Consider the following 25,989-nt stretch of genomic DNA (forward strand, 5'->3'; position numbering starts at 1 on the left):
TCAATTCAGAAAATTTGCTTAAACTAACATTTTGTAAAAATTTCTACCCACTCTCTCTCATATAAATTAACATATGGTTCACCACTAGTACAGTTATCTTCACTCTTTACGCAAATCTCTATGAACACTGGAGAAATAAAAAGAATCTTGGTTATGAACATTTTCTAAGCCCTTCCGACAGGCCTACTAATCTAACAAAAGTCTTCACGGACCTGTTTTATGATACCATGAGAGGGTGTTTCTTGATAACTTGAACAATAAAGCAGTTATTCTACGCAATAATAACCGAGTTAGCACATTTTAAAAGCTAGTGTCTGTACATTTAAAAAAAAAGCATTGTTGAGCGACAGGTATGTGTTCAGAAATTACGAAACTACCTCTTATTTATATTGCCTGTCCGAAATCGAAACTAAAGGATATTTCTATATCCTATCCTGCAACAGTAGATTACTTTATGAAATTTTAATGAGATTTTGGGGATTATACGTTGTGTTTATGGACGATGTTGGCGTATCCATGTAACGTTCATAGTTCTGAAGAAACCCGTTTTTATTGCAATAAGTGCCAAAGAAGAATATGTGACGACTGTGTACTCGAAGAATGTAAAGGCCACCCTTTAGAAAGGGCGAGGAAAGAAGTTGACATCAAAAGGTCAACAATCAAACAGAAATTAGAGGCAATGAATCGAGAAAAATGTCAGACAGTAGAAGGTTTCCGCGCCAAAATGACCTCTGTTGAAGAAGATATTGAAAAGGTTCACAAACGCGCAGAAGAACTGAAACACACTCTTGACGAGATTTGTCAGAAAACTCTGGAGGAGCTGACGAGGTCAAAAGAAGAAATGGAAAAACACCTCAAGGAAATGGAAAGTGATATTCAAGAAAAAGAACGATTTGTCGTGGAGTCCTTAAAGAAGTTGGATTCAATGAATGAAGATGAAATAGAAAAGGTAAATGCTAGGATGAAAGTTCTAGAAAATGTTGATCTTCTTTTCTTAAAATTGCCACCACCAACATTTGTAGGGCCTGATGGGAAGGATGATACAGTTCTGATGAAGACCGTCTTTGGTTATGTCCAGTCTGGGCGTCATGAAGAGGCATTGCTACCTATGGAGCAGAACGATTATATGCCAATGAGTCCAAAATCCTCGGAACTTCCCAAAAGGCCGCAAAAAATAGACCGTTATGAAGAAGTGGAGTTGCCCTCAAAGGACGATACATATTTGCTGATGAATCCAAGGACACCAGAAGTTCAAAAAGCACCACCAGGAACACAACATAGTTTGAAAGCCAAAGTAGTCATCACCTACGATCTAGGCATGCTGCCTTACTTTTTTATAAGTAAAAATGACGAGTTCTTTGTAACCGACAAAACCAAACTTTTCAAGATAAAGCCCGAAAAAGAAAAGCAGCTAAAGGAGTTGGTGGATGCCAACGATACCATCAGAGGGATAGTCGGGTCCAATGAAAATCTTATCCTGATGACATCTAGTATGGTGTATAAATTTGAGATGAAAGGTGCAAAAACAAAACAGTGCCGATTATCAAATTTCGTAGATCCCCTTGGACTATTTGTAGCCTGTATTGGGAAGGCCGTCTCCGGGAATTCATTACTGCTTGGACTTAAAATTACTGGAGACGAGGCGTTTGAACTAAGAAGATATCCAATGGAAGAGAAAGGTTGTGTAGCATTTGAAAAGTTGGTTCTGCCCAGAGAAATACAGATTCCGTTAATTACTCACGTGGCGGAGAGCACGAATGGCGATATATGTGCTATAGTCAAGGACGAAGCTGACTCTTCCTACTTAATTTGCTTTGACAGCGACGGAATCATTCGATATAGATATCCAAAAGATGAAAAACGCAAAAGGAAATTCCTGGGGATCGGTATGTTAAGGGAGGGTGTGATTGTTCTTGCAGACGCTTGTGCTTTATCGGGAATCCATTTTCTTGACAAAGATGGATGTCAGTTATACTTTGAACGAAGGGGGAGAGGAGGACCACTGCCCATTAGCCTCGTTACTGATTCCAGTGACGTCGTTTGGGTGGGATTTGATGATGGAACAGTCGAGGAAATTAAAGTTACCAGAGAGTTCAGCTTTTCATAAGATTCATGTAGACGATTCCTTATTCCATAACTATAACAAAAATGAATAGCGTATTTCATGTACAGAAAATTCTACATGTAGAAAGTAGCTTCAGATATATAAAAATCACATTCAAAGTGTGAATGTAGTATTTAGAGTAAAGTTCTCATCGTTGATTTTTATGAAATCATGATAAACAAAAAGTTTTTGTATTAATAATGTGATAAGTGGCAATGGGATTTGCATTTTTAATCGAGACTAGTACTCTAACCACTACGCTACACAAGTTCTGATGAATTTGGACATTTAAATCATGTTTGTGATATGATCGTTGACTTAAGGGACTTAAGTATTTTCGAAAAGATACGAAACACTCTTTGCCCCATAATTTTTGAAACTAAAATACATGTATGTATGTTTGTATGCAAACTTTGAGGATTAACTTTCAAAAAAATGGAGAGAAGACCCACTCATATCGAAAAATAGTGTTATAATGTAAAAAAAAAAATGACTCGTTTTGTCCACTTTCGTGTGTGTATAATATTTCAAAGGCAAATAACTTCAATCTTCATGAGATTAAATTTCTGCGAGTTGTAGAGATTTTACATAAAGTATACTTTAATGTTAGATGAAATATTAAGGAAAATTTTGATATAATTGAGATTTAATTTTTCACCTTCATGTTCGTTGCGCTGTAGGCTTATCTCTCGTCATGTTCGCCCATCTCCTTTGTCTTTTTGAAAGTGCATGGGATTTCACCATAGACGTGTTTGTGAAACACTGATGCCCCTGTATGGTAGCTAATGGCGAGGATTAAAATTTCTCAGATGGAGAGTCAAACTTCAAAGATCGTGGTCAAAAAGTCAAAATTTTTGGTACGAAAAGGAATATCTTGTCACATAGAATACACGTGTAAAATATGAAAGTCTTGGTACTAACTGTTCAAAAATTATGGCCAAGGTTAAAGTTTAATAAAAGTGGGTCAAAAAATATTTTTTACCCATTAAAAGGTCTTGTCGCAATGAATACACATGTGTGAAAGCCCTGGTACGATTTGTTTAAAAGTTATGGCCAAGGTTTCAGTGTTTAAATTTTTTGTAAAAGTGAGTCAAACTCCAAGATCAAAGTCAAGAGGTCAAAGTTGGTGTCTCCCAAGAAAGGTCTTGTCACAACGAATACCCTTGTGAAATATTAGACATAATATATTGTAAATACATTAATAAGTACATTTCGATCGAAAATGATGATTGGGTTATTAAACCAAAGTACATGTACAAGTATGTACGCGGTTTAAGATTTCCCAGAGCGATGTAAATACTAGTTCTCAAAGAATGGTTACACTGAGTATACTTCCCGGTTTTGAATTAGATTTGAATAGAATATCATTAGGTAAAGGTAAGTATTAATTTGTTCGATTCAGTGCGTGATGATAGAACTCTTCATCAGGGACAGCCCTTTCATTTGGTAACCAACTTCCCTCACCTATGCAGCACTACCTTCATCCACTGCATACGGGGTTTATATCTCTCGTTTGATTCGATACGCAAGAGCATGCTCTACGTATGACTAATTTCTAAATTAAGTTACGTTATTGACAAACAAGTTGAAACAGGAATATCAGCAGTCTCATTTAAAGGCACCAATTCTTAATTTCTATGGTCGATATCATGACCCAGTCAGCAAATGCAATCTATCATTTTAAGTAAAATGCTACCTGACGTTTTTCATACTAAATGTTAGGCAATTATTTAACACATTAATTGACGGATTTTTCCGTTTTTTTTTCTACAATGAGCAGACTGTGGGTGTGATCGGTCGGCATGGGATGACATTTCCTCTATGGTACCTAATCCTACCTTTGGTGTTTAAGAGTTCCGTGTTTTCTTTGAATATCAACATTTCAATCTTGATGTTTGACCTTCTTTTGAAAACTTTAACCTTTTGTAACCTTCGAATAGTTGGTGCTGGGGCTTTAATTTTTCACAGGTGTATTCCTTGTGACAAGGACTGTTCTTTAGATAAGAACAATTTTGACTCTTTAACCTTGACCTTGTACTTACAATTGATAAAAATTAATTGAGACAAGTCCTTTTTATGTGCAATAACATTTTTCATCGCTTGCCCTTGAAGTTTAACTTCCATTTGAAAAAAAAAATTAAACCTTAAATTCACCAAAAGCTGCCATGCGGTGTATCAATGTTTCTCAAACACATCTTGATTGTTTTTTTTTGCTTTATTTTCTTTCTTTTTTTTAATCTATATAATATTCCCTCCTAAGCCTTGGTTATATTTTCAGCATTCCTCATAATAACTTCCTGTTACATTTAACATACATGTTTAGATTACTGTCACAGTTTAAATGCATGTCTTGTTTTGCCATTTTTTTCTTTATTACACATGCTCAAGAACATTTTGCGGTTTTCTTTACCTGGATGAGTAATGCTATCTCAGACTTTTCAAAAGTCTATTTTTAACTATTTGTCAATGGGGAAAAATGCATGACTTTAATATAGATATTAACTTTCTTTAAACCCTAGATTAAAATTCTAACTGGTACTGAAGTATTTCAAAATGAGCAATCACTGTGCATATGCATACATGTATTCTGGATGTTTTACTGCTGCAGAAATGGTTCATTTTAAATTAATCTTTTCGAAAGTTTACGGTGGCATGCCTTACACCTGTATGGTCATGGTTTGGTGCAGTTACTGAGTAATCGATGCTAGTAATTTACCGGAGTTACTAGGAACTCATAGGAGGACAGAGGAATGGATGAAGTGAGTTCTTGGAAGAAATTGTTCGTAGAGATTCAGTCAATACATGAGAAGCTCAACAGTCAAGGAGAAATGTTAAATGAAATATCCAGAAAAATGGCGATTAGGTCAGTGGAAGTTAACAACAACTATCGCCATGGCTACGAGGCCAGTGACGAAACCTCGACTGATTCTTTGTCATATAGTACAACAACTGAGAACACAGGTTTGTACGAAAAAAAAACAACTATTAATCATGCAACTTTTATCAAAATTTTGCTTTCTCTTTAAAATCATGCAACTTTTATCAAAATTTTGCTTTCTCTTTAATCAACAATTACAATGTATTTAAAGCTGATACTTTCTCAAAATGAATCATATTTTCTTTCAGAAATGATAGTATCTGAAATATATATGCATGCCCATATATCCTACTATATATAAATACATGTACTTGTATTTTCAGAATCTCCATATGATGCGTTCCTGCAGTCTGAACATGTTAAGTTTGTGGAACGTCTTCATATTAATGCTTTTCTGGATAACCTCCTAGAAGACTATATCCTGTCGCCGTCTGATCATGAGAACATCAGAAAACTGAGCCACAACAGGAAAGACCAGGTTCGCTTTCTTCTGATGCGCCTTCGTCGTTATGGTCCACAGGTTTTCCAGCGTTTCAAAACTATTCTTGAAAAGACGGATGTGGAATGGCAGGATTCCATTTCTGACATCAGGTCAAATGGGGAATGCTTTAAACAAGACTGCATCGCCTGCATAATAGCAAAGAAGGTTGATATCCGAGATTGCATAGATGTGCTCTATAGCAAGGGTTTGGCACACCATGACACAATGGAAACTATGTTGAGCTCTCTCATGACCTCAGAAACTGTCTGGAGACTAGTGTTTAGAGACATTAGCGAACATGGAGGATTGTGGACACATATGAAAACTTTACAAGAAGCCATACCATCACAGTATATTGATCTTAAAGAGAAACTGGGCCAAATGAGAGACATTGTGTTGTGTTCTTCTTGCAAAGGTACATATCCAGTCTCAAATTCCAGAAGCAACACTAGCAGTTCTGATTCGATACAAACGGTTCAAAAAGATGTAGATCCAAATCAATTATCAAACGTTGCGTGTAATTTTGAGAGAAACGAACGCTTGGAAAGTCAGTCTAAAAATGACGACGAAGATGATCAATTAGGCGTGGAGGAAAACGCAGAACAACCAAAGAAGGTCGATCTCAGAAGGTTTGGGTTCGCCCCGGAGTCCATGAGCAGCAACGGAACACAAACTCTGGATGACTTGTTGCGTTTCCACGAAAATGAAAAATCCAGCTCACAAACCTTGAGAACGGTCGGACCTGGATTCCTGCGCCGTACGCAGTCGGACAGGAGGGGCGATTATCGTCCTATTTCTGCTAGCGTCCGTCGAAGTCAATCGGACCGAACACAGAAAGTAATGCTAACCAGAGCACCGATAGGGGGACTTGCTTTCAACGACAAATCAAATGTTATCCGTAATTTCAATACGTCTATTCTTCCGAAAATTCAAACGGAACCGCGTCTGTCTCATTCAGCAAAGACAGTTTACCGTTCACAGAGTGATAGAAGAGAAAACAGGAAGTCCTACATAGGAAGAAGGCGCCACACACTTTCTGGGATGAATTCCAATATGTACCAATAATGACTCTTTAAACGCAATCAATCAATCAGTCAATCAGTTTTGTCAATGCTTTTGCAGAATTTACACTATTATTTTGTTTCATTTCATACCATTGATGTTTGCTTTAACTGTAATTACATGTACATGTATATGTATCTTTCTTTACTCCTCACTAAGATAAGGAAAAACTGTGCAACAATATACCGGTATTCAACATGTTCAAGAAGTGGTATGAATCAAATGTGGATACTCAAGAATTCCAAAGAACTTTTGGACAATTTGAAATCACAAGGTTTTACCAAAATCAACAGCTTAAAAATTTACGACTTTTCAACTTTATACACAACCATTTCCCACGATAAATTAAAGTCCAGGCTTTTTGATAACATTGACAGCTGCTTTTTCATTGAAAATGGAACTCGTAAATTTACTTACTTGGTCATTAGTCATTTGCAAAATTATTTTGTTAAAACACATTCTGATTGCACACACAAGTACTCTGAAGTTGACATCAAAAGGATGCTTGAGTTTCTGATTGAAAATATCTATATGGTTGTCGGAGACCAGGTCTTCCGACAATATATTAGAATTTCCATGGGTACCAATTGCACTCCGTTATTAGCAGACCTATTTATTATTCATACGAAGCAGAATTTGTGCAAAAACTTATGCGTGAAAAGAAGAAAACACTTGCTGGGGCCTTCAACTCAACGTAAAGATATATCGACGATGTATTGTCAATTAACAATGGTAATTTCCATACCTATGTCGATACGATGTATCCTGGTGAGCTCGAGATAAAAGATACCACAGAGTCTGACACATCTGTTTCATACTTGGATATTTTGCTTGAAAAAGACGTTAAATGGACTTTAACTTTTCCTCAAACAACCAATATAGCTACACACGGCGTTTATATGATAAACGTGAACAAATTCTAAAACGACAAGAATATTAACTTTTTAGTACATATCGTCAATAGCTTGTTTTGCTTTAGAAATAGTACATAGATATAGCATGCTTTTGTGTATCGACTCAACTGAGAGTCCTTAAACTCCGTACGCAAGTGATAAGGGTATATTGTTACATACGCTGTATTAAGTTCGGAAAAATTGACAGTAGAAAAAGTAAATTTATCACGTTTATCTTTAAGTCTTGTTGTAAGGTTATCACTAGATCGCTTGTTTCTGGCAATCTAAATATGAAGGAGAAGTGTCAGACTGTAATATCTTGTACTTCAAGTTCACTAGGATATATCGAGTCGACATATGAATAGAAATAACTTTTGTCATTTGCTTATACATTATCTTCTTTTCTTCTTATCAATATGTATAAAAGTCTGCTTCATTATGAATACATAAATAGGTTTGCTTATAATAGGGCGCAATCGGTACCCATGGGAATTCTAGAAGTACAAAATATCCAAAAACTAGATAGATATTGTCCATCAAAAACTCATGCATCTTCAGAATACTTGTGTGTATAACTGGTATGTTATACACAACTAAGTAGTTTTGTAAATGAACATTGACATGCTTAAGTAAATTTACACGTTCAAATATTATTGAAAAGTCAGTTGTCTATGTTATCAAAAAGGGTGGACTTTAATTCATTTGGGGTATGAATGTATCAAAGTCTTTTTTGAAAATTGATTCGCGAATCATTTTTGGTACGAGTGCTGATTAAATCCTAAACCAGGAACCCGGAAATGGAAAGATGCTGCAAAAGAAATTTGGTACAGTATCTCAATTTGGTACGTTTTTCTTTCATATATGCCAGTGAAGAAAGACGAGAAACAAGAACACATGGCTTGTGAACATTAGAATATTTGACATTAAGATTTTCAGTCTTTTTTTGTCATTTTAACAGACCGAAAGACTATTCTTTCATCAAGCAGACTTACTTATGTTAACCATTTAAACCTCAGCCATACCACCGTGTGACAGAATCTGTAAACTTTGTAATAATACTCAGAATACTAATGAATTCCATTATATATTAGAATGACTGTATTGAATTATAGCTAATAATGGGTAAAATTACTTGGGAGTGACTTGGGTAATTCTTCTTCCCATCCAATGCAAAACCACCGCACTCTGCATGAGGGGTGAGTGTCCATATACAGTGCTCACAAAATTAAAAGTTTAAAAGATTAAAAGCAGAGAGATGTGACATCTAGTGGCTGGCACTGGACAGCTGGGTCTTGAAGCTGTCCAGGGTCTTGGCCTGACACATTATTCTCACAGATAGAATGTTATTAAATTCATGGAACTAATGTCAACTTAAAACGAAAAAAAATATTATAAAAAGCTATGTATGTTTATCTACAAAAATATAATGCTGTCTTTATTCCTTGATATGTTTTTCCTATTTTATCTATTAATCAGGGACGTAGCAAAAGGGGGGGGGGCCTTGCCCCCCCACTTTTTTCCCCAACAGTGCCTTTACTATAGAAAATGTTCATTGAAAGGATGGTTAGCCCCCCTCCCCCCCCCCCCCCCCCCCCCCCCCCCCCCCCCCCCCCCCCCCCCCCCCCCCCCCCCCCCCCCCCCCCCCCCCCCCCCCCCACCACCACCACCCCCCCATGAAGTAGGATTTTCGAGTTTTTTTAATTTGCGGGTTTTTTTTGTTTTTTGGTTGTCAACTTTTTCAGGTAAGTAAAAAAGAATTTCTCTGGTTGGCCCCCCCCCCCACTTTCAAAAACGATGCTACGTGCCTGTTAATTCTTCCTTTTTTCAATCATCTGTCGTTTTTTTGTGTTATATAATAATTATGAGCCCCTGACCAGTTTGTATATATAACATAAACGTATATATAATATCGTATGTTATATGAACCCCATGTACTAATTTTGGTTTGAGTGAATAAAATGAGCTTGAACTAGACCTGTGCAGATATTCTGTTTAATGTTGTCATTAATATATCATTTGAATAAAGTCATATTTCATTTGTCTTTAATAGTTATTTAACATGTTTACAGAAGAGATGTAGGAAATAATTGAGATCTACCCAGAAGATCCAGCAGCCATTAATGTCCAGACTCTGCGGGGAGATATGTGTGCAGTTGTGGTGACGGGGGGCTCCGGGTTCCTGGGTCAGCACATCGTCAAACACCTCCAGCTGAGTGCCCCCTGGGTGACAGAGATCAGGGTGTTTGACCTGGTGCCCTTTGTCAAGTTTCTGGGTAACCTTCAAACTATATTAGTTTAATGGAAGGAAAATGAGATAGAGAACCCTCTTTCACATTGTAATCATATCATACTTAAACAAAAAACATTTTTAAAAAAGTATCTTTAAAAGTTTTAGGTTAAAAAAGAACCTGAAATAAATGTGTCAAATTAGGTACCATTTGCTTCGACCATGTTAACCATGCAAGCTAGTCATGGAGAGTACATGTAATTTGTATAAGATGGAATTACCGTACATGTATAAATGGAAATATTAGCGAGACGTAAAAGTAGCGATTTGTCCTTAAAAATAGGCATTTCATTTTTAGCGAGAAGTTATTTTAGCGATATTTAAAAGCTCACTAAAGGGTCCATTACAAAAAAATGCAATTAATTTTAGCGATATTCAATTTTAGTGATCTCAACACCCCCGCTAATGATGCCAAAATTAAATCCTCGCTAAAAATTCTGCTTATACAGTATTTTGTATATTTTAGACTACCGAGACAGACTAGAGGTAAAGAGCTACACTGGGAGTCTAGGAGAGACAGCGGCTCTAAGGAAAGCCTTCTGTAATGTGACAGCTGTGATCCATGTGGCTTCTGTTATAGACCCTAGGTTTCAGCCAGATAAAAAACTTCTTCAGGAAGTTAATGTCGAGGGTGAGTTTATAAAGTAGAATTTAGAGTTGCAATCAAGTGTATAAAATTTAAGATGTGCACTACCTAAATGGCATTATTATTTAATATATTTAAGGTGTTTGGACACAGATTTGAAGTTACCATGGAGTAATATTTTCTCAATTATTCAGTGTAATATTATGACTTAAATGTTTATAAAGCATTTCATGTAGAAATCTGATTAAAAAAAATCAATTTATCTGGAAATTATCAAAACTACAAATTCCATATGCAGTTGATTATGAACATATAAGTCATGATATTATGCTGAAAATTTGAGATATTTGTGTCCAAGCACCTTTAAATGAAATGTTATGTACCAGTATATGGCCAGTAAATGACAAGTATATTTTGATAAAGTTATTCATTGAATGAAAATATCAAGTACATGTACAAGATTTATCAAGAATTGCACTTGAAAACCAGAAGTCTCTGTCGAGACTGTAGCTCTACTGGTTTGTACTTATAACAAAGGATGAGAAAAGAAGCCATTGCCATCAGACCAAAACTGTAGAAGGAGTAGCGTTTTAAAGGTATTTCACAGACATTTCTATTTTTAGTAACAATGGCAACACTGTTCATCGAAATCAAAAACCGATGCACTATTTTATGTATCTTATTGTATAATCTCTGTTGAGATTCTGCTGGGCTAGATATTTGGACTGACGCCCGCATAATCTCTGGACAGCCATTAATATTTCATGTCTGGAAATCAAGTCCCAACTTTGGCCGACTGTAACAAGAATAATTCACCTAAGCCACACAGCTGCTTGCTTCAGTTAAGTCAATTTGACTCTCTATCACTTTTATTTCTACATTGCTTACCTTTTATAAATCCCATAACATAAAAAATTCACTGAAATTTCAGTTTTAAATTGGCTCCACGAAATTGTTTACCTCCTCAAGTAAAAGAGTTTGTATAGTCTGTTTTTACCCTTGGTGAATCTGAACCAATGTCTTCTGTGGCTATTGAACATCAATTAGGGTAAAAACAGACTATACGAACTCTTTTATTTGAGGAGGTAAACAATTTCCTTACAGGAGCCATATATAAAAACTGAAATTTCAGTGAATATTTTTATGTTGGGATTTACATGCCTAAAAGGTAAGCAATGTAGAAATAAAAGTGATAGAGAGTCAAATAAACAACCAAATGACTTAACTGAAGTGAGCAGCTGTGTGGCTTAGGTGAATTATTCTTGTTACAGTCGGCCAAAGTTGGGACTTGATTTCCAGACATGAAATATTAATGGCTGTCCAGAGATTATGCGGGCGTCAGTCCAAATATCTAGCCCAGCAGAATCTCAACAGAGATTACTTATTGTAGTCTACTTGTGTGCCAAGTTATATTGAAATCAGACCAAAATTGTAGGAGGAGTAGCGTTTTAAAGGAATTTTTACAGAAAATTCTATTTTTAGTAACCATGGCAACACTGTTCATTGAAATCAAAAACCGATGCACTATTCTATGTATCTTAGTGTAGTTTACTTGTGTGCCAAGTTATGTTGAAATCAGACCAAAACTCAAAACTGTAGAAGGAATAGCGTTTTTAAAGGATTTCACAGAAAATTCTAATTTGAGTAACCATGGCAACGCCGTTCCTCGAAATCAAAAACCGATGCACTATTTTATGTATCTTAGTGTAGTTTACTTGTGTGCCAAGTTATATTGAAATCAGATCAAAACTGTAGGAGGAGTAGCATTTTAAAGGAATTTCACAGAAAATTCTATTTTTAGTAACCATGGCAACACTGTTTATTGAAATCAAAAACCGATGCACTATTTTATGTATCTTAGTGTAATCTACTTGTGTGCCAAGTTATATAAAAATCAGACCAAAACTGTAGGAGGAGTAGCATTTTGAAAAATTGTTTACAGACAGACAGCTAAACAGACGGACAGCACAGACAGACAGACTGACGGACGACGGACACCTTACTATCGCATAAGCTCTTCTGGTCTCTGACCAGTAGAGCTAAAAACAGCATAACATGCTAATAAGACATTGATGCAGTGTTCTGATATTAAGCTAATTATTTATACACAACCTATTGTAGGCACTAGGAATGTGATTTCGGCCTGCCTGGAGGAGCGTGTGGCTAGCCTGATTTACTGCTCCTCTATCAGTACGGTTCAGGGCTACTCCCACTGTCTGGGAGGGACAGAAACGGAACTCAGGGATGTCAGTCCACTGTTATTCCGAGATTACGGAGGTACCAAAAAGGAGGCAGAGAAACTGGTACTGAAAGCTGATGGAACTCTCTTATCAAATGGTCAGTGAATGATTATATTTATATTGATAATTACTGGTAAAAATAATAATTACATATTTTACTTTAAAAGTTGGATTCACAGACAATCATCAATTTTGAAAGGATTGAAGGAAATATTTAATTAGAAAGTACATAGATAATTTTTTAAGTGCAATAGGTAATAAAATAGGCATTCTTTTAAATTCTTTCTAAATTAAATGTGGGATTTTATTCTGAAGGGAAGAAACTGAGAACTATATCTTTAATACCACCCACAATGTTTGGAGAGGGGGACAAATTGATTGCCATGATCTTACAGTATGCAGAAGATAACAATGGAACATTCATACGGATGGGCAGTGGACACAATCTTGAGGCCTATGCCTATGTTGGCAATGTAGCGTGGGGGTTTGTATGTTGTCTAAAATCAATGTATGATGACCCTAACTTGGGAAATGAGAGAATGTTTATCATGGATGACACACCTCCGCAATCTCTTCAGGTACTGAGTCGGCCATTTTTAGAGAGCAGGGGGTTTAAAATGACATCGTATTACATCCCTTTGTTTTTGGTGTTAACCATTTGTTTTATTGTGGAAACATTTTGTCTTTTAATCTCACCTTTTAAAAGAATCTCCTTTTCTCTGAGTTTATCAGGAATTATTTTTTCCACAAGGAAGTTTTATGTCAAGTATGACAAAGCTAAGACATTGATTAAATACTCTCCATTGTACTCGTTTGAGCAGGCAGTGAAGCAGTCTTTACCTTATTATAAGAATCTAAAGTTAAAAAATTAACTGACTCTCTCTTTTTGCATCCTCTATGTGTCAAATTGTTACCTGTGATGTTTTTTGAATGACATAATTTTATGAACAGTAATTGAATCTCAGTTTTTGTCATGATGATTTTGAACCTGTCTATCAGCAAAAGCATAGATATATATATTATGTATTATATGAAAAATGACCTTTATGAATTTTTTTGTGAACAAGAAAAGTTAGTGTATATATTTTTGTGATTCACTGTGTTACAGTGTATTTTGGTAGATGTTGTGTGTGGTTTTGGAGTATTTAATGTGCAATTAATTGTTATTATATCAAATATTTTTTAGAGAGACATTTATTTTTTTTTTCAACTACCAGGTAGTAAATTTACAACTTTGAGATCATTGTATGAATCTTAAAACTGTAGTACACATGTGTTTGTTAAAATCTGTCACAAATGTTTGCATAAGTCATAAGGTATGATATGTCCATTTTGATCCTTACATTGCAGGTTCTATCCCACTGGGGGATGTGAAGAACAGTCCTTTGGATAAGACTGTATAAACAGAGAAGATGTAGGTGCTGGCACCTCACTGCTCAATGGCTCCGAGTGCCAAGTATAGGTCTAAATTTGCAGCTGTCCACCGGCAAGTGGTGGCATCTCCATATGAGTGAAAAATTCTTGAGAACAAGTTCTTTAATACAGGGTTGCTACATGATCAAACATACAGCATTTTCGGCTTTGTGGGATTTTATCATGTGACCAACCTGTACATGTATTTACATCCCAATAAGAGTTTTTAAAATGATACCTTATTTCCTTATACAGGATAACACATTTAGCATGTATTCTAACTGTGACACTGAGTGTGTCAGTGTCATACACACTTGATCACTTTATTGCAAGACTCTTTACTTTACTGGACTCTATGTTGTTGTTTGAATGTCATTATATAACTAATGCGATTGTTGAGAGGTATGTACAAGTCTAGAGATTTTATTTGATGTTTATAACCTGTTCAATTTGAAGATTTATTTCTTACATAATGTGTCTGCAATCTGTTTTTTATGTATATTTTTCATTCATAATTGTAGATCTGGCTCTCATCATAAAATAGATCTGATCTGAAAACTTTTTTGTATGTGTGGAATAATATTCAATGTATTGTGTTGTTATGAATACTTATACACTAGTATATAAATACATGTATGGTAGAACATAATTATGTATACATGTAAATGGAAGTACTTGTACAAATATTTATACACCATGGAAAATTTAGAAGTACCTGTATTTTTTTAGGAAATGCCTTGTCTGTCATTTGTTCTATTCTTAAAGCTGTGCCTAAGCCTTTTCTTTGCATTTGAAAAAAACATTTAAATACATACAACTGTATAATTGTACATTACCTAATGATGTGCTTTGACCTCATACAAAGACATATGGGCAAGTTCAAATTTACCTGTAGGGAAAGCAAAAAAAATTCTTTCCATGTCATATTTTTTTGTAATTGAGAAACATTGGGGAGTTCAAATTAACAAAAATGTTCTGAATGAGTTATGCCAAAGTCATGAACAGAATATACATGTATCTCATTTCTTGGTGAACCAAACTCAAGGTTATTTGCTTAGGTCAGGGTCATTGATTAGAAAACACTTCAAAACAGAATGAATTTTTGAAGGGGCATCACTAGGTGAACTTGCTCATAGTTATAGATATTTGTAACAAGTGCTGTTTTTTTAGTATGTGGTTCCAAATTTATATGAAAATACCAACATCACTCAGGCATTGTTTTGAGAAATTTGCTCCAAGTTATATTTAAATGATCAAAGCACTCTATCACTCAGGAAGACTACTTTTAAATGTTTTAGTGAACTCATACTCACATTTTACCCGCAGATCATTTTTAATATAGCCAATACTCAATATTTTTTATATTCCTGTATCAATAGGTATTTTTTTATTTAAGCAGTTTAGAAATTAAATATTTTTATGTCAAAAATACTTATTTTGAAGCATAATCTACCCTGTTATGAAAAACTTGTACATGTATAACTGCATAATAAATTTACTAATATATGTGATTATGTTTTCTTTTGCCGAGTTTCAATTGGCTTGACCGGCCTGTTTCATTTAAAAAAAAAAGATCAAAAATTTTTATTTCCTTTTATTAATGATGGCACTTTTATTGTCCTTACAACTGCATAGAAGGACGGTTATTTAAATCTTACAAAACTCAATGCAAATTAAATGGACATGAAAACTGACTAAAATTAATAAATTACCAGCTGACAGGACAGACATACAATGTCAGTTCCATTGATCATGCTTAAAATCTGCACTAGCATGATTTTTTCAAACAATGATATTACCCACAGTGTGTTGCAATTCAGTTTTCACAATTCTTTTTTAACTGCAAAAACTAATACTTAAAAGTATATTAAGATCATTACATTTAATGTACTAATGAAACTGACATACAAATCAATATGCATCAACACGCAAAAAAAGTTTTTGTTGATAAATTATAATCTACTGCTAGTTTTTTTGTGTGTGTAAGAATATTTACCAGTGTCAAAATAAACATCAGTACAAAAGTAAAAAAAAGTTGATATAAATACATGTAGTATCAGCAAGTATAGAAGTAAAAAGAAACATTAATCAATTAACCATTTTCAATTGTCTAACAACAAATGCTATATGATCTAATTATGCACAGCACAACAAAAAAAGTCAGGTTTCCATTAAATGGACATTCAATGAGGAAAGACTTTGAGTTGTCGGAGGGCGACGCCCACTGTACAACCCAGCATGGTGATCAGTCCAATGTATCCAAAGGATCCCCACCGCCTCTTCTCGGGTTCTGTAAAACATCATCAATATAATACTATTACTGTTGTGATACATGTGTATACCTGTATGTATGATATACTTCATCATAAAGGGCCTTAACTCCTAATCCAGTCAGATAATCTCTCAGGAATATTACTTTTTTGATTGCCTTTGTTTAAATTGATTTTTTAATTTTACTTTTTTCAGTAGTTATGATCACCAAAACATGCATGGCTTTCAAGCATTTTAGAAAGGAAACAATGTATTTTGGAATAATGATTTATCTTTAAAACAACACATGTGAATGTACTAATAGTTTAAAAGTTTTCTTACTTTACAATGCTACTACCGGTAGTTAAATGATGAAATTGTACTAACTGCAATATTGCATGTAAATTATTTTAAGGATACTTATAAAAGCATTAAGCCACAGACAGACAGACAGATGGGTACATACCTCCTGTATAGTAGCCCTTGGCAAAGGCAATTCTACTGATATAATACAGGGTCCCTGCACAGGCAGATGTTCTCTGTAACATCAAAACAACAACATTTTTAATGTCTGTAGAATGCAAACTCTTACTATCATACGGTGATTCTTTAGGTTTTATTAAATTAAGTGGCGATAATTAAATTTTATGTGCAATATTTACAATATGTATTAGCACATGTATTTTGTGAAAATGATTAATCATTGGACAAATATAAATCTTTGCCAGGAAACACACTAAGTAATGCTCAAACAAAAATAATATAGCTTACAGGGTACTGGAGTCCACCAATAAATAACAGCATCAGGAATTGTGGGTAGCTTTCTAGTCTAAATATAAACAATCACATATATACAGTTTGATGTAACAATGTAAATAAGAAATGTATTAGTAAAAAGTTCCATTCAACTCCAACCCCCCAGTTCTTAAGTAAAACATCGCTGAATAAAAAAAGACTATATATTAAATTTTTTAAATGAACTTAAGCAATGTCAACCTTTAATCATTTTGATTTAGAAACCTTGTTAACAGTCCATGGATACTTTTTTAATATTATTTAATAATAATATTATAATAATAATACTAATAATAAATAAAATAATAATATTGAGAAAGACAAGAGGCCCAAGGACCTTGAATCGCTCTTCTGATAAATTGTACAATCTATCATTTCTATTTGAAGCTTCTAACTCTAAGTATCCCAAGATGCATCAACTGACATAGTTTGATGATTCTTTGCCAGTTAAGACTGAAGATTTTTCAGTACAGCTATAAAATACCATAAGTAGGTCAAGGTGACTTACTTTTTGATTTGAAACTTTCTGAGGACTCAAGATACATTAATTGACAGAGATTGATGGTTCTAAGCCAATAAGTACCTCATATATTCAAAAGTAGGTCACTGTGACCGTCTTATGGTTGACATTCTCCGAAAATCGTAGATGCATCAACTATCAGAGTTTGATGATTCTAAGCCAATAAGTACCAGAGATACTTAAATAAAGCCATAAAATGTCAAAAACAGGTCACCATGGCCTACTTTTGGTCGACATTTTCCGAGGACCCAAGATGCATCAACTGACGTTTGATGATTCTAAGCCAATAAGTATCTGAGATAATTAAAAGTAGGTCACTGTGACCTTCTTTTTGGTCGACATTCTCCGAAATCCCAAGATGCCTCATTTGACAACTTTTGATAATTCTAAGCCAAAAAATACCTAAGATGTAGACATAAAATGTCAAAACTAGGTCACAGTGACCTACTTTTTAGTTGACATTCTCTGAAAACCCAAAGTTGCATCAACTGACAAAGTTTGATGATTATAAGCCAAAAAGTACCTCAGATACTTAAATATAGCCATAAAATGTCAAAAGTAGGTCACCGTTACCTACTTTTTGGTCGACATTTTCCGAAGACCCAAGATGCATCAACAGAGAAAGTTTGATGATCATAGGTCTGAAAGTATTCAAAATATGCCTTTTAAACAATTTGAAAACAAATGCCTGCAAAATTTAAAAAGTAGGTCACAGTGACCTACTTTTTCATAAATATGTTTTAAGGCCCCAAGATGCATCAACCTGCAAGATTTTGTGATTCTAAACCTCTCAGTATCTGAAATAATGGGATTAAATGTTTTAGAAAAGATGAGCCATAAAATTCAAAAAGTAGGTCATGGTGCCCTACTTTTAAGTTGACCTTGTTCAAGGACCCAAGATACATCAACTGACAAAGTTTGATGATCATAGGCCTTAAAGTGTCCAAAATATGCCTCCAAATCAATTTGAAAACAAAAGCCCGTAAAATTTAACAAGAGGCCCAGGGGCCACAGCGCTCACCTGAGCACATGGGGCTTGAATTTACCCCCCCCCCCTCCCCTCCAGGCGTTCATCATTTAAACAAACTTGAATCTACACTACCTGAGGATGAGACCATATAAATATCACTAATCATAGCTTTGAAGTACTTGAAAAGAAGATTTTAAAAGGTTTCCCTATATATCCCTATGTAAAACTTGGGTCGGCCATTTTGGCCCCATCCTAGCCCCGGGGGTCATGATTTGAACAAACTTGAATCAACACTACCTGAGGATGATTCCACATGAGTTTCATCTTTCCTGGCCCAGTGGTTCTGGAGAAGGATTTTAAAAGATATTTCCTATATATCCCTATGTAAAACTTGGGTCGGCCATTTTGGCCCCAACCTTGCCCCTGGGGGTCATGATTTGAACAAACTTGAATCTACACTACCTGAGGATGATTCCACGTAAGTTTCATCTTTCCTGGCCCAGTGGTTCTGGAGAAGAAGATTTTTAAAGATTTTTCCTATATATTCCTATGTAACACTTGAGTCGGCCATTTTGGCCCCATCCTTGCCCCGGGGGTCATGATTTGAACAAACTTGAATCTACACTACCTGAGGATGATTCCACATGAGTTTCATCTTTCCTGGCCCAGTGGTTCTGGAGAAGAAGATTTTTAAAGACTTTTCTTATATATTCCTATGTAAAACTTGGGTCGGCCATTTTGGCCCCACCCTTGCCCCGGGGGGTCATGATTTGAACAAACTTGAATCTACACTACCTGAGGATGCTTCCACATGAGTTTCATCTTTCCTGGCCCAGCGGTTCTGGAGAAGAAGATTTTTTAAAAATGCCATTAATTTTTAACAAATTCATGATTATCTCCCCTTGGAAAAGGGCTTGGCCCTTCATTTGTATAAACTTGAATCCCCTTCACCCAAGGATACTTTGTGCCAAGTTTGGTTGAAATTGGCCCAGCGGTTCTTGAGAAGAAGATGAAAATGTGAAAAGTTAATGACGACAACAACGACAACGACGACAGACGACGGACAAATTTTGATCAGAAAAGCTCACTTGAGCCTTCGGCTCAAGTGAGCTAAAAAGTAAGTCACCGTGACCTACTTTTGTGTTAACATGATGTGAAGTCCTAAGATGCATCATTTTTACTTACAAGATATGATGACCCTAGTCTTTATAGTAAGCAAAATATCAACGTTTTTATTAAATGTAAATTTTGGTTAACTTTGAAGTGACCTTGAGACCATGCCCTTTGCCCCAGGGTCATGCCTTGAACAATTTTTAATCTTCAACATATCCTGACCCTTGTATGTAAGTTTGATGAAAATCTGTCTGGTGGTTCTGGAGAAGAAGATTTTTAGCAACCAGTACTTTTGGGTTTTTTTTCCCTGATTATCTCCCCTTGTTTTAGGGTCCCAACACTAGTTTTAGTATAAATGGTAGTCCTTGGGCCAAGGATACCCTGTGACAAATTTGACAATGATTGGCAAAGGGGTTCTTGAGTTATGGCCCATATTCTAAAAAGTTAACACACACTGCACGACGCACATCACACAAATGGCCATAGCATTAGCTCTTTGAGCCTTTGACTCAGAAGAGCTAAAAATGCATGGACAGACTGATAACTTTAGACCAATATAAAGGACAGTTTTTCAAATCTAAATATAAGAATTAAAGGTAGTAACTTATAAGTTCTTATTTTGGTCATGCAGTTTAAATATAAAAAGACAGTGTTATCTTGAATGATAAATATTTTAGCAAAAATAGTATGCCCTACCGTTTCCGACAAAGATAACAAGAATTACACAACACTGTAGATAAAAATATCAAAATCATACAGAGTTAAGAAGCAATGAAAGATAAAGCCTTTTAATATTGTGTTTTAAACCATATATATATATCTATGTACATGTACATCATAATCTGTAATTTAAGAAAAATCCAGTTTTTGGTACAGTAAAATATATGCAATGAAAAAATTCAAGAATCACAAGACTCGAGCAGTCATTTTTACTGTAAGCGCTGTCTGCCTTTTAATGGCTCTTCAGACAGTTACAAACAATTACATAATCTGTATATACATGTACAGATAGATAGAAAGTTTTCAAAGTAAGTTTTGAATATTCTTACGTGTTCTGATGTGCTCGCTGAATGCAGTTGAACATTTTATTGTCAGGACTGTACATGTTAGGATACTAAATAGTTAATAAAGAAAAGAAAGAAAATTAATGACAAAACAAATAATATGACATATTGTTATTGGGAGATAATATACATTTATTTCCTACCTAGCTTGTAACACGAGCTTTGATTGGTTACAAAGTCGGGTGTAAATATCCGTGCACCCGACTTGAGCCGGGTGTAAATAAAACGTGACGTCACAATGCATACATTCTCAGTACGTAGTTATCTAATCGATAGATTGAGACACACTCTGATGTTTACAAAGCTTTTTTTATTGGTACAAAGGAAATAAATTCGTTATCCAGGTCCAATCAAGGGTGTATGGGGATTTACCCCGGGTTTTATTCCATACACCCTTCGGCCTGCGGCCTCAGGGTGTATGGAATAAAACCCGGGGTAAATCCCCGTACACCCTTGATTGAACCTGGATAACTAATAGTAGCCATGTGCTATAAACAATTCTCAGTATTTAAAATGTCATGAGGGCAGATAAATATTGAACGTGTTGAAATAGGTAATAAATCCATTTTTGTTCTCCAAAATTGCCAGTCTGAGAGTGGATTCACTCTGTTTTGCTACTTTTGTGCTAAAAACATTACAACTACAATTACGTCATGGAACATTTTCTCACTGTTACCACTAGTAGTGAGAATCAGTCCTGAGACAAAGATCATTCTAACTAGGTAAATACATATACTAGGTACTACTTACTGGAATTTCATACGTCTTCCTGGCCTTGGCTACATTGATACCCATCCACATGTTGATAAAAGTACTTGCCACACCTGTGAAGATAACACACCCATAGTGCTCTGGCAGGGAGTCCACAATTTTTGACAAGTTTCCCATACTATAAAAATAAAACATATATCAGAATATTTGTTATATGGTATTAATGCAGCACTCAAACTTTTGTTTCATAGAAAACATTCAAAACTGTTAACCCCTCAGTGGCAGGTCTTGTCTCAGTTGTAATACTAAGTATTGCTTCCTGGTATAAACAACTGATCAACACTTGCTTATTTCACTCCTTCCATTTGCTAACATGCAGCTAGCTTACAATTACAGCTAGGCTTGATCGCTGGTGGCCAGATAGCTCTGTTAGTAGAGCACCCGAATGGAGATTCAGGGGACCTGGATTCGAATCCTGGTCTGGTCCAGGCCACTGCATTTTTATCGCCATTTAAATGGCCCTATTGCTGACAGATGGAGCATCACTTGAATTACGGCGCCTCCTTGCCATTCGACTTCTTTGCGCATGACATCAGCACACAAATACACAAACTATCACATGAAAATACAGGTGTGGTGTTTCTGCTGTTTTTCCCCTCATATTAGCTAGATGTCATTTTTGACAATTGCTTTCTAAATCAATAAATAAACCAAATATCATTCTGTTGTTTAAATATGTACTTTTTCACAATCCTTTCATGTACTAGTATTTACGAAAGATCCACACGTGTTATGACCACACTACTTTGAAACTGACTGGAATTTTGTGTATTTGTGTGCGGCAGTGCCATTCTAATTAAAATTAAATGTTCCGAATCTGCTACCGCTTCTCAAACATCTAACAACATCCTATTCGGGGTCACGTCAGAGCGCCCTTTCGATTATGAATAAACACAACAATTTTGGCCAAGTAATTTTGGTATTAATTTAATGTATAGTCCGCCAAACTGACATCCTTACGTGAATAATGCAAATGAAAAAGCACAAACTATACAAGATATCCCACACGTCACATTCATACATAGCACAGCTTTTGCAATGCATATTTTGTTTACTATGAATCTCCTCGGGTGTTTAGGTTCGGCAGTGAAAAGATGAAACCTATCCGAACTATAAGCCAAGATTTCGGAGGCAACAATTTTATTGGCTAATCGAAAGGTCGCTCTGACGTGACCCCGAATTGGATATTGTTAGATGTTTGAGAAGCGGTAGAGGATTCGGAACATCTAATTGTAATTAGATTGTTTTTGTGCTGACGTAATGCACAAAGAAGTCGAATGGTGAGGAGGCGACTTATTTTAAGTGATGCGTCATTTGTCAGCAATAGGGCTGTTAAATGGAGATAGTATCCTTTAAAGTTGTATAAGAATCATCCCTTTACTGATTTCTCACGGCTTGGAAGTTAGTTCCGCGAAATAAAGTTGTAAAAGGTAGGCAGAGTCGCGACACCAGCTGGTGTCAATGAATTCCCACTTTTCAATATGGTCTCTGCTCTGACTCTCCCCTGCACATGTCACAATATAAAAAGCGGGTACTACTAAACAGAGAACCCTAGAGAACCTTAGAGAACCCTAATGATATTTAGTTATTTATGGTCTGTAAATGAAATGTTTATATTTTAAATAACAAATATATCATGCTAAAACAAAATTAAATTAAAAAATAAATATTTTGACACGTTTTTTGCTTAGTTTAACAGATAACTATAATCTCTTAAGACTCCATAATAGCTTTTGTGATAAAACTAGCAAGAAATTAATTAATAAGTATTAGATCAGAGTATATGCTTAAGAATTAAACATATCATTAAAATTTATTAAAAATAATGTGAAAACATTGTAAAATTTCCTGATAAAGATTATTATTTCGATAAACAATGTTTTTGAAATTCAATCGGGATCGGGATGTCATAAAATATTTCTCCATCTATTTTGTTACGTTTTTCTGGTGAAAACTTCCATAAAATAACTTTTTAATTGATTTTATGTATAAAGTATGATTTATTTAGTAAAAATCAACCAAATTATGCATAAAATGTATCAAAATTCACCATATAAACCCCAGGTTCTAGGGTTCTCTAGAGTTCTCTAGGGTTCTCTGTTTAGTAGGACCGTATAAAAAAGCAGGGGGTTAGATTCATAGGAATCTCGGATTATTGTGCCAAGACTTGATAATTATTTTTATTGCAAACTTACTCATAAATAAACTATAATTTATCCTCTTCCCCAGACCAGAGACACGAATAACAACCCAGTGTCTCTAACATATGAAAAATTACAAGCTAATCTGCAGAAAACATGGAAAAAGTGTGAAAAGTTAAAGGGGCGTGACGATTAACACAACGAGCTGCCACTCTTTCATCATTAATATTCAAATGACACTGCCAGATTAAACTGTGTCAGTTATCTGTTGTTGTCCATTATTATTATTATTCCTGCAATAATAGTAAAACTACTTGCTTGCAACTTCAAGCAGCTCAGTGTTTTTCTCCAAGGACAATCAAGTCGTCAGCACGTTCTTGAGAAAAATTGGACCGGAAGTGCTTTTTCTTATTAATTCATACCAAGAAAATTCGCAGAAATTATCCTCAATTTGAGGAAACAAAACATGCCAATACGGTATATGAGACAAAAGCATGAATATAACGACAATATTGCTATCAATAATAATATAATTTTGATTATTAAAAAAAAATATATTATAATAAATTTTAAAATATGTTATTGTATAACCCCCCTGGACATAAGTTAAGATAATCTATGGAAGTCTGCTGATTATAATAAAACTACAAAGCTTGAATGTCATAACTGGAAGTGTATTAGGGCCGCAGCAGTATCTTTTATGAATTTGTTTTAACAAATTATCAATTCCTTTAAACAAATTATCAGTTTGTTTTAACAGATTATCAATTTGTTTTAACAATTTATCAATTTGTATAAACAAATTAAATAATTTGTTAAAACAAATTAGTAATCCGTTAAAACCAGGGACCTATATACTTAGTATATAGGTCCCTGGTTAAAACAAATTAATAATTTGTTAAAACAAACTAATAATTTGTTGAAACAAATAAGTAATTTGATATAACAAATTAGTAATTTGATTAAAAAAAAATGTGTAATTTGATAAAAAAAAAAAAAATTGTAATTTCATAAAACAAATTAGTAATTTGTTAAAACAAATTACTATATTTGACAAAATTTGAAGTGTATACAGATCTACGAAATCCTGATCAAATTAGATATATTAGTTAAAGTTAGATTCGTGAAAATAATTTGCATGCAACTGTCGAAGTTTTTGGCCAATAATAAGGCTTTCTTGGGACTATCTCTACTTTTATCTAGCGACCCAAGAAATCATTTCAATATTTTAGATCCATTGACATTTCAGCCACTTAGTTTGACGCAAACGGTCCAAGAAGGATTATTGCGCTTTCTGCAAATCCACAAGCCTTACAAGACAAACACAAGGTTTAATTATTATGAATTCTGTGAAGGATAAGGCCAGACGATGGGCAAAATATGAAAAAGAAGACCTTGACACTTTCAAAATGCATTTTAAAAAGAGTATCACATTGGCGATCAATCATTAAGCGACTGACAGGCAATATGAAAACATTTATCCTTCTGTTTTCCGCAATGCAGAAGTGAAACAAGAATTAATTAATACAACAAGTATTAGCTTTCCTAAAAAGCTTATCTGACGTGGTTTGCTTAAATTCATAAAGCGGAAAAGAAATAATATATTATGTTATATAATTTCTTTCTTTTGATAATATTTCTTCAAGAGACCATGCATAATCAATATTGTAAACAATGTACAAAGAACTTTAAATTGAAGCTCCTGGCTCCAGGATCATGAAACAAACTAAGACTTAGGTGAAATTTTTAATCACCAATAAAATATTTATTAATTATGGAATTTTATTTCTTCATTTGCACATAACAACATCTCTGTGAAACAATATTAAAAATAGCCCTAACCCTGACCCTACTGGTCTGCTTGACTTTTACAACATTTTATTATAAAATAAAGATTTTGTTCGACTTAGGCTTAAGATGTTTCAAGATCTCTGGTCAGCATTTTTCAAGTAATGTTTTATATGTTAAATGGCCTAACTGATTTTTTTTTTATTCAACAAGCAGAATAAAATGAAGGTTGTAAATGATCGATGAAATCAATGGAAAGATCTTTGATCACTGGGCGCGTATAACCCTATAACCCTAACCCTGGCGATAACAATCTTGGCAGAGCGTTACACATGCTGACCATTCCCCTGTTGTTTTGAAAGCTTTCATTGCTTCTCAGACTATCTGATGTACAATGATTCTCTACTTAACACTGCTACGTAATTGATTGACGAAATTCTGAACTGAAGCATCTGGGAAAAGAAACAAGAAGATGCAAATTAATTCACAATGTAATATCGTCCAAAAATAATCGTTGGATAGGAGTGAAGTATAACACTTCAGCAACACACAAATCTATTTACACAATAAAGAATTAAAAGCGAACTTGAATAAGACATTGTTTTCTATTTACACTGCATTTTTCTCAGGCAC

The 25,989-nt window shown here is 34.8% G+C and overlaps 4 protein-coding genes across 5 annotated transcripts; 3 read left to right on the forward strand and 1 right to left on the reverse strand.

Moving 5' to 3' along the window:
* The first annotated feature begins 502 nt into the window (after positions 1 to 502).
* On the forward strand, positions 503 to 2,107 carry LOC134263291 (uncharacterized). Its single transcript, XM_062745621.1, has one exon. It carries the CDS (start codon positions 503 to 505, stop codon positions 2,105 to 2,107), a length of 1,605 nt encoding a protein of 534 aa, XP_062601605.1.
* A 2,568-nt stretch (positions 2,108 to 4,675) lies between these two features.
* On the forward strand, positions 4,676 to 6,662 carry LOC134263279 (uncharacterized). The gene is made up of 2 exons (XM_062745604.1): positions 4,676 to 5,065; positions 5,306 to 6,662. Exons 1-2 carry the CDS (start codon positions 4,855 to 4,857, stop codon positions 6,526 to 6,528), a joined length of 1,434 nt encoding a protein of 477 aa, XP_062601588.1. The 5' UTR covers positions 4,676 to 4,854; the 3' UTR covers positions 6,529 to 6,662.
* Positions 6,663 to 8,171: 1,509 nt separating this feature from the next.
* Positions 8,172 to 15,450, forward strand: LOC134263280 (3 beta-hydroxysteroid dehydrogenase/Delta 5-->4-isomerase type 2-like). 2 transcript variants are annotated; one of them, XM_062745605.1, is made up of 5 exons: positions 8,172 to 8,242; positions 9,488 to 9,691; positions 10,172 to 10,336; positions 12,413 to 12,628; positions 12,847 to 15,450. In XM_062745605.1, exons 2-5 carry the CDS (start codon positions 9,562 to 9,564, stop codon positions 13,401 to 13,403), a joined length of 1,068 nt encoding a protein of 355 aa, XP_062601589.1. In that variant the 5' UTR covers positions 8,172 to 8,242; positions 9,488 to 9,561; the 3' UTR covers positions 13,404 to 15,450. The 2 variants fall into 2 exon arrangements, with proteins under 2 accessions (XP_062601589.1, XP_062601590.1); XM_062745606.1 differs by having other exon boundaries at positions 8,200 to 8,247; positions 9,491 to 9,691.
* A 73-nt stretch (positions 15,451 to 15,523) lies between these two features.
* Positions 15,524 to 23,979, reverse strand: LOC134263281 (glutathione S-transferase 3, mitochondrial-like). Its single transcript, XM_062745607.1, has 6 exons — positions 23,887 to 23,979; positions 21,407 to 21,545; positions 20,642 to 20,706; positions 16,966 to 17,023; positions 16,661 to 16,733; positions 15,524 to 16,234 (listed from the first exon to the last, which is right to left on the reverse strand). The coding sequence occupies exons 2-6, from the start codon at positions 21,542 to 21,544 to the stop codon at positions 16,128 to 16,130; spliced, it is 441 nt and encodes a 146-aa protein (XP_062601591.1). The 5' UTR covers position 21,545; positions 23,887 to 23,979; the 3' UTR covers positions 15,524 to 16,127.
* Positions 23,980 to 25,989: the final 2,010 nt, after the last annotated feature.

The sequence above is a fragment of the Saccostrea cucullata genome, unplaced genomic scaffold (genome assembly GCF_032062105.1).
Source record: "Saccostrea cucullata isolate Sc308-1 unplaced genomic scaffold, CSIRO_AGI_Scuc_v1 ctg346, whole genome shotgun sequence".
In the NCBI taxonomy this organism is placed as follows: domain Eukaryota; kingdom Metazoa; phylum Mollusca; class Bivalvia; order Ostreida; family Ostreidae; genus Saccostrea; species Saccostrea cuccullata.